Source organism: Arachis hypogaea, chromosome 4 (assembly GCF_003086295.3).
Source record: "Arachis hypogaea cultivar Tifrunner chromosome 4, arahy.Tifrunner.gnm2.J5K5, whole genome shotgun sequence".
NCBI lineage: Eukaryota > Viridiplantae > Streptophyta > Magnoliopsida > Fabales > Fabaceae > Arachis > Arachis hypogaea.
The window spans coordinates 118971773-118981105 of record NC_092039.1 but is presented as its reverse complement, the minus strand read 5'-3'; the positions used below and the strand labels follow the sequence as shown (position 1 = coordinate 118981105).

At 37.8% G+C, this 9333-nt stretch overlaps 1 protein-coding gene across 1 annotated transcript; it reads right to left on the bottom strand.

Moving 5' to 3' along the window:
* Positions 1–6334: 6334 nt before the first annotated feature.
* LOC112797556 (protein PELOTA 1-like) lies at positions 6335–7147 on the bottom strand. The gene has a single exon (XM_029297634.1). The coding sequence runs from the start codon at positions 7145–7147 to the stop codon at positions 6335–6337; it is 813 nt and encodes a 270-aa protein (XP_029153467.1).
* Positions 7148–9333: the final 2186 nt, after the last annotated feature.

Genomic DNA, 9333 nt, shown 5'->3' with positions numbered 1-9333 from the left:
GGGCCCCGCTCCCACTGCCTCTATGGGCGGAGCACGATATTTTGTCATTTTCATTGATGATTATTCCCGTTTTACTTGGGTTTATTTGATGACTTATCGCCATGAGTTACCTCAGATCTATATCAACTTTGCTATTATGATTAAAACTCAGTTTTCCAAGGCCATTAAGGTTTTTCGACGTGATAATGCTATGGAATACCGTGATTCTAAACTCTTAGCCTTTCTTGTAGAACAGGGTACTCTGTCTGAGTTTTCTTGTCCTGGTACGTCTCAACAAAATGGTCGAGCTGAACGCAAACACCGTCACATTCTTGACTCCGTCCGTGCAATGCTCCTTTCTTCTTCGTGTCCTGAGCGTACTTGGGGTGAAGCTGTTCTTACTGCTGTTCATGTTATCAATAGACTCCCTTCTTCTGTTCTTGGTAATGTTACTCCCTTTGAGCGTCTTTTTCATACCCCCCCAGATTACAGTTCTCTTCGAGTTTTCGGTTGTGTATGTTTTGTTCTTCTTCAGCCTCATGAACATAGTAAACTTGAACCTCGGGCTCGTATGTGTTGTTTTCTTGGTTATGGCACTGAACACAAGGGTTATCGTTGTTGGGATCCTCTTTCTAAACGTATTCGTATATCTCGTCATGTTGTCTTTTGGGAGCACCACATGTTTTCTCGGTTCTCATCGTTTGAGTCGAATCCTACTACTCAGTCACCTTTGTTTACTAACCCCAATGTTGATCTTTTTCCTAGTGATGATTCTACAGGTTCTATCTCGAGTGACCCTCCACAGCCTCCTGTTCCTCCACCTTCTCCATCTCCCGATGAATCCAGACCGGACGATGATCCTGCTCCTACCGTCATGCCTCCTCCTCCCGCTCGTTCTTCTAGGGTAAGGAATCCACCTCCTCATCTTCTTGATTACCATTGCTTTTCTACTATTCTTCATCAACATGAACCTAAGACATTCAGAGAAGCCTCCTCAAACCCAAATTGGCAACAAGCAATGCAAGAAGAATTACAGGCACTTGAAAAAGCACACACTTGGGATCTGGTCCTTCTAATCAGGAAGTTGTGGGCAGTAGATGGGTATACAAGATCAAGACTCGCTCTGATGGCTCTATTGACCGTTATAAGGCCCGCTTGGTTGCTCAAGGTTGTACGCAAGAGTATGGTATTGATTATGAAGAGACTTTTGCCCCTGTCGCTCGCCTTACGTCTGTTCGAGCTCTTCTTGCCATTGCCGCGGTTAAAAAATGGTCTCTCAGTCAGATGGATGTGAAGAATGCATTTCTTAATGGGGATTTGAAAAAGACAGTCTATATGAAACCACCTCCGAGATATCCTTGTCCTTCTGATAAGGTTTGTCTCCTTCGCAAGGCACTTTATGGACTTAAGCAAGCTCCTCGTGAATGGTTTGACAAGTTCAGCACTACCATATGCAGTCTTGGTTTTACTTCTAGCCCTCATGAGAATGCGCTCTTCATTCATAAAAGCGAACATGGAGTGTTCTTCTACTTTTGTATGTTGATGACATGATAATCACTGGGGATGATGTCGATGGTATCTCTGCTCTCAAGGCCTCACTTCGCCGTACCTTTGAGATGAAAGATCTTGGTTCTCTCAGCTATTTTCTTGGCCTCGAGGTCATCTCCACCGATGATGGCATCTATCTCTCTCAGGCTAAGTATGCTTCAGATCTTCTTGCTCGTGCTGGGATTACCGATAGTCGCACTGAGTCTACTCCTCTTGAGCCTAATGTTCGATTTACCCCTATGGATGGCACTCTTTTGGATAATCCGACTCTCTATCGACAGTTAGTTGGTGATCTGGTCTACTTGACTGTCACCCGACCAGACATCGCCTATCCGGTTCATGTACTTAGCCAGTTCTTGTCCGCTCCTCGTATTACTCACTATGCGGCAGTTCTACGCATTCTTCGCTACATCAAAGGCACTCTCTTTCATGGTCTTTATTTTTTTGCCCATTCCTCTTTATCTCTTCAGGCTTACTCCGATGCTGATTGGGCTGGTGATCCCACTGATCGTCGTTCTACTACTGGTTACTGTTTGTTTCTTGGCGACGCTCTCATTTCTTGGCGTGCTAAGAAGCAAACGTTCACTGCTCGCTCAAGCACAGAAGCTGAGTACCGTGCCCTCGCTGACACCACTGCTGAAGTTGTCTCGGTTCGTTGGCTTCTCGAAGATTTGGGTGCTCCTCAGTCGTCCCCTACTGATGTTTTTTGTAATAACCGCAGTGCTATTCAGATCGCCCATAATGATGTCTTTCATGAACGCACCAAACACATTGAGCTTGATTGTCACTTTGTTCGGCAACGTATCCTTATTGATGCTATTCGTCTCATTGCTGTTGGAACACTAGATCAGACTGCTGATATTTTCACGAAAGCTCATCACCCGACTCGTTTCCGGACTTTGTTATCCAAACTCAAGTTGGTCTCCTTAGCTCCCACTTGAGTTTGAGGGGGGATGTTAGAGGATCATTAGCATCAATTAGGATCATTTAGTATCGTCTGTATTTATGTAGTATATCTGTATATTAATTATAGGATTCTATGCCTTTATTACTCTGATTCATTTAGCACCTATAAATACCTCTTGTATACTGTACTTTAAGACATAAGCTGAATAATACACAATACACTTTTTTCAGATATCTCTCTTGTTTCTAACAAGAAGAAACAGATGAGTCAGGTAGCGCCAGATCCCATGGAGGTTCCGCAATTATATAGGCATTACTTAAGTTGGCTAATTATTTCTATTAATGTTATCTCAGTAAATATTATTTATATTGTATAATCAAAATAGCACCAACGTTTTTATTATTCATGCTTAATTTAGTGCTCAAAAGGTTTTAATAAGAAAACTGAATTTCGTTTAAAATTAACAGAACACAATAATTATGCTTAATTTAGTGCTCAAAAGGTTTTAATAAGAAAACTGAATTTCGTTTAAAATTAACAGAACACAATAATTATACATATAGTGAGATCAAATTTACCTATAGAATTTAGGCAAACATATATTTTAAACAAGTTACAATTACGATGCATACAAAATTCTAATTAAAATTTTTTTTAAGACTTATTCTCTTACAACATCATTAAATATGTTATATATCATAATAATTAAACATAATATGTTATAACCATAGTTATCATAATCGAATCAGTAATCGAACCAATCAAGTTATTGAATTATTGGATCATTAGTTTAACTTATTAATCCGATCGCACATAAATATATTACGCTATAATTAACAATATATTATATCAATAACATAAAACAAAAAACTGAACAATCTAACAGAAATCAATATAGATAATCAACATAGATAATCACATCATTAATCAATTAATTTTAAATACTAAATTATTAAAAATTTAAAATACTGAAATATTCATTATGAAATGAATGACTAATCTTGATGACAATGCGAATGCTTGAATTAGTTTTGCTGTTAGCTCCACTTCTATCAACAATTTATGGAGATTCATAGATCGATCATCGTTGTTTTGACCTACCTATAATTATAAAGTAAGAGATGTTCACTATAATAAATGATGAATTTTTAAAAGGGGTAAACTTTTATGGGGTTCTTTTCATTTTATAACTTCTATTCCAATGGAAGGGGAAAAAGATTCATTATTAATAAATTGTCACCTTTTTTTTAATTGAACTTAATATTTCAATATGCAGGGAAAGACTAGTAGAGTTTTTTTTTTTTCATTCACAATAATTGAATAACTTAACAAAAAATAGATATCTTATGGCTGATGTACCGCTGCCGGCAGAAAAGAGGGAGACAGAGAAGAAGCATGGCGTTGACGACAACGACAAGGATGACTGGACGACCGGACCGACAAAAGGAGGACCTGACAGACACACAGCAACACAGGACAGGAGGAGACGAATAGTAGCAGTAGCAGGAGGCGACAGACACATAGGACAAGACAGGATAGTGGCACAGGATGACGACTCTGAGTAGCAGTAGCCGACGACGTCACACCGTTCGATGGAAGTGGCGCTGGATGAACGAGTATCTCTCAGGTCTCTCTCATCAGTCTGGGGAAAGGGAATGGGTTATGGGAAGGGAATGGCTTCGAGCTAAGGCTTCTTTGCTTTAAGTTCAGTTTTTTTTTAATATAATCAAAACGATGCCGTTTCACTAAAGTAAAAACAAAAAAAATAGAGTTTGAACCGGTCCGGGTTTGGTTTTTTCAAACCCGCCAGTTTGCCGATTTTTGTCAAACCTGACCGGGTTAAATCGGGACTTGCCGGTTCACTTTCTTGTCTTGTCAGTTAGCTCATTCAGACCAATTTTGTTACTGATTCACCAGGTTTTTGGTCTATCCAGACGGGTCGATCCGATCCTGATAACACTAGTAATAACCAATGTTCTTAAAACTGGTTCGAACCGGCCAGTCGAACTGGTCGAACCGAAAACCGTTGGCAAACATAGTTCGGACAAAAGGCAAAATTGTCAAATTCAAAAATCAGAGTTGGACCACCGAACCGGCCAAAAATCAGTCGATTGAACCGAAGCGTGATCTGGCCGATTTTTGAAATTTTGCCAAAAACGCTGTGTTTTACCTTTGCATGCTGAAAGGAACCCTAGTCAATTAGTCACCCAAACTCCCATAGACCCACTCTCGAGCCTCCAGCCCTCCACTCTCACCTCTTGCTCTTAGTTCTCACGTCTCCAGTCTCCATCTTGAGCTTCCAGCCACCGTCATTGTCAACTTCCGTGGAGCTAACGTCAGCCAGTTTTCATCACGAAGTCAGCCGTCAAAATTGCAGACATCACCAGTGTCACTTGCCGTCGCGCAGTGTCTTTCCGCTGGCACCAGCTCTGTTCGACCCTTACATCGCTTCAGCCACTGTCTTGCCTCTTGCCAGCCACTGTCTCTGTCGCCGCCAGCTCTACATTTTTTTCTGTCTTACACTAACCCTAGGTATAAATTTTGTTTTTTGTAATAATAATTATTAAAGCATTGATTAATTGTTGGTTCTAAACCTTGTTGTTGATTGCTTGAAGCATGAATAATTGTTGAAGCATTGATTAATTGTTGGTTCTAGCTGTTGATTGCTTAAAGCATGATTAATTGTTAAAACTGATTGCTTGAAGCATAACTAAATGATTAATTTTTTGGTGCTGATCGCTTGAAGCATTATTAAATGATTAATTGTTGAAGCTGATTGCTTGAAGTATGATTAATTATTATAGTTTATTGTTGAAGCAATGATAATTAATTAGTTGTTGGGTGTTAAACCTTATTGTTGAGACATTTATTAGTTGATTAGTTGTTGAATTGTATTGTTATTGGTGTATGATAGACTAAGTGATATTGTGTATATTATATATAATTTGTGTCTTAAATTTAGGTAATATATATTTCATCCTTTCGTTTCATATCATTAGATTTTGTATAGTTAATATCCTACGCTTATCATATTGTATTTAATAGGATGGAAAGACAAAAAAAAAAAACAAAAACCTTGTTTTTTCTCATGACCTTGTTCCGATCTCACTTCTCCTTTTTTGTCTCATGACTATGATGTCTATTATTTTTCGAGAAAGTTTAGGGGCAGCAACTTTAGTATTTTGTAACCAGCACTTAACTATCAAAAGAAAAGTGAGTAATCTTCCACCATTGGATGTAATCTCACACCATTAAAAACATTATTGATGACAAATTGATGGTTACAAAACACGAAAGTTACTGACCCCTAGCACTCCTCTTATTTTTCCGCTCCCATGTTTTCCATTATCCACCATCACAACCAACCTTGATCATAAACTGAATTGCGATCTGGCCCAGTTTTTCGATCTCCGACCTATGCTAGTTCGACGCTACCATTGGTCGAAATGATTCACTATCAACATTAATATTTATTTTTTGTACTAACAAAGTAACAATATATACGAGTATTAGACATCTTTATCCTAATAAGAAAATACAAGCTAAGTCCCACATCCTAATTAATCATAAAATTTGCTCTAATAAGCATCATCATTGTCTTCATCATCAATAGCAGGCAACGGAAACCTGAGAATGGCAGCAATACCAGTGAGTTGCTGCAACTGCTCTGCCATAACATGCATAGAAGAGTAAACCAAAGCGTCCCCACCACTCTCCCTAACCGCCTTCACCAAACAACCGTGCCTTTTCCTTATAGCAACCTCATCACTCCGGTACAGCTCATCACTGATCAAAAGCGTTTCAATGGCTCCCATCTCTTGAGCACTCTCCACACTCTTAGGTCCGTAGCAAGCGCGATCCGAGTCACTCGAAACCATGTCCCAAACCTTCTTCAGTGCCCTAATCTGCAACCCTACCTTGCTGTCCTTCATAAGGTTTATCACCGTGCCTTCTCCCAAAAGATCCTTCAAATCGCCGTTGCAACCACCACCTGCAGCCACCACCTGCAGCCACCACGATCCTTCCTATATTCTCTTCTATGCTTCTCATCTTCATCCTCTTTGCCTCCGATATCATAAACCTTCGAAACTCGTCCTTTTTTGAATCCTCGCTTGCGATCACAGTGTTCTTAACTTTGTTCAGATCCACGTGCTTTATGAACGCTGTGAAAACCTCGCGGAAGAACACGTTCTTTGAGTTTGAAGAAGAAGGAGATGAAGATGAAGACTTTCTTCCTCCGCTCCTCGAAGAAGACGTTTCAACCTTCGAAACCATAGCAGTTACGCCTTTTCCGATCAGATAAATCTCAGCATGGTCTTGTTGAAAGAGAATTACTGCGAGTTCCGCCTCGGGGCAAGCTTCGTGGTTCTCTCGTTCCTGGAGAGCCTCGATGACGTCGTCCTTCCAAAGCTTCTTGTGGAGCTCGAAGGGCTTGTTGCGCTCCAAGGTGAGGGTGTGGAAGGATCCGACGGCGATGTAATTGTTCGGCTCGAGGTTGCGGCCGTGAATGCGAAGGGTGGAAGAGTCTTTGTGGAAGTCGCGGCAGGTGACCTTGAGGTGGATGGAGAGCTTGACCCGGGAGGCGGTGGTGGTTTTGGCGTCGTTGAGTTGGTGGTGGACCTTCCGGGAGGTATCGGCCGTAACGTAATCGCCGGGGTTGATGATATTGTAGAGGATCCATATGTCGTCAGGTTCTTCAGGGATTATGGTCATTGTTCCCATGTGGTTCACTGTGAAATCTTTTTTCTTGAGTTTCATTCTTCCTTTTTTTTCCTTTGTTTCTTTTTGCTAAGATCACAATTTGTGGTAACTATTGGAACTTTCTTTTTGGGGTTTTCGGGATTCTCGGCAAGAATTCAGATGGTGAGATTTGTTTTGTGTGGTATTGAAATAATGTGTGCCTTCTGATGTGTGTGTTTATTATATATAGGGTGACTTGCTTTAGAATAGGATTAGTTGTTTCGCCGGGAAAAATGAATATTCTTTATTTTGGGTGAAGCTAAGGTAGATATTGCATTTGAACTTTGTCTGGTTCGTTTAGGCCCATTTTAACATCACCTAGTAAATCTAATCATTCTAATTCGAATTATATAAAAATAGGTTTTAAATGATACAGGTAATATTAATATTTTGGTGCAATTGGTTTATATAGATACTTTACCCTTAATTTTATGTGATATTATTATTAATTTTTTTAATATAGTTGTTCACATACTAAATAATGTAGCCTTGTTATTTATATATGCAGCAAACATTTAATTTTAAAACCTTTAAACTTGGATTCATCAAATATAGGCGAAAAGAGATGAAAATTTAACAATACTTATTGAAATGACTACATGTGAATATTAATTTTTATTTATGAAAAATATTAATGTATATTTTTATAGCATGGTTTTTCTATTTTACTTTGCAAAATTATATATACCATAGTCTGAAGATATTATAGGATATAGAATGATAAAAAACTACTACCGTTAGATGTGCTACTGGAACCATTAGAAAAACAATAAAAGAGTATTATATCATAAAAAATTTATGAGAGGAGACATTAAGATAAACTTTAAGCAATAAAAAAGTATTATATCATAAAAAATTATTAAAAAAAAAGTAGTAAATGGAAGATGTCAAAACTCAAAAGTCTTATAATAAGCAATAAAAGAATGTGACATATTTCCTTCTTAGGTACTCATGATTTGAGCACGAAGAATTCTTCATAAAACATATACGAAGAGGAGTATATGATCAATTTTTATGTACCAATTATGTGCAATGAAGTCTTTGGCTTTCTCTAGAGATCAAATAATTAAATCTATTTTAAATTTGTTATCATGATCTTATAGCAGGTGCTCATTCAAGAGTTTCTTGATTGCCTTGAGTGAGTTTGAAAATTTATAATTTGAATGATCACGTGTGTGAGAATCTGCTATACATTGTAATACTTAAACGCCTTCTTGTATGCATTCTTGTTATCCATTCACAGCAGACAATAAAATTTTAGAAATTTGGGTCTCCCATTTGAGTTACGGTGTCGGTATATATTCCGCTGTTTCAGCTTCTCATAGTTATGCCTTTCAACATGTTTCTCAGGATTTGTTGCAGGGTCAAACCAGTTTGTAGGTACATTTGTCAAGTCTTGGTATTATCAAGTCTTTCACCGGCCATTTTGTTTTCATTCCCAGAATCTGTGAAATGGTATATTGGATTTGCAAACCATTTAACTGATGATTGTAGGAGAGAAATGTGGGAAGATTGTATCCATGATAAAGTCTGGTGAAAGATATCAAAAAATTGCCATAAAAAATTATGAGTATGTCTAAAATTAGATCAAAATGTTCACACTGCCCTTGTAACACTTGTAGTATCAAGTGATATCAACACAACAAAGTGAAGACCAGATACTTATTTTTTATAATTCTTTAGGACGGTGTATAATGGTATCTATCTATAAAACAAAAATCCCAAATCAAGTCATTATATTCCCAGATTTCTTTGGTAGAGATATATATATTTGTCGAAGTTAAAAATGCTCTCATGCCCAAGAAATAAAGTGTTTTTTTTTCTAACTTCTCTCATGCCTTCTAATAACTGTAATAATAATGATGGTGGTGGTCGTCGTCTCTTTAAGAATGAAGTTTTCGAAGGTCTTTTTTTTAAGGATTTATTCTATGCAATAATCTGAAATGTTTGGTTTAAGTAAAAATAAGAATTGTCTTCCGTGACCAAAATTTCTATTCGATTTAAACTAAAATCATGGGATCGGATCCAACTATTGGATCCGATCCGATTCGATCTTGGATATATCCGCAAAACACAAAAATATTTTTAAAAGCTATTTTTATTTAAAAATATCAATAAAATTCATTTTTCTATTCTTTTAAATATAATTACTCTTAAAA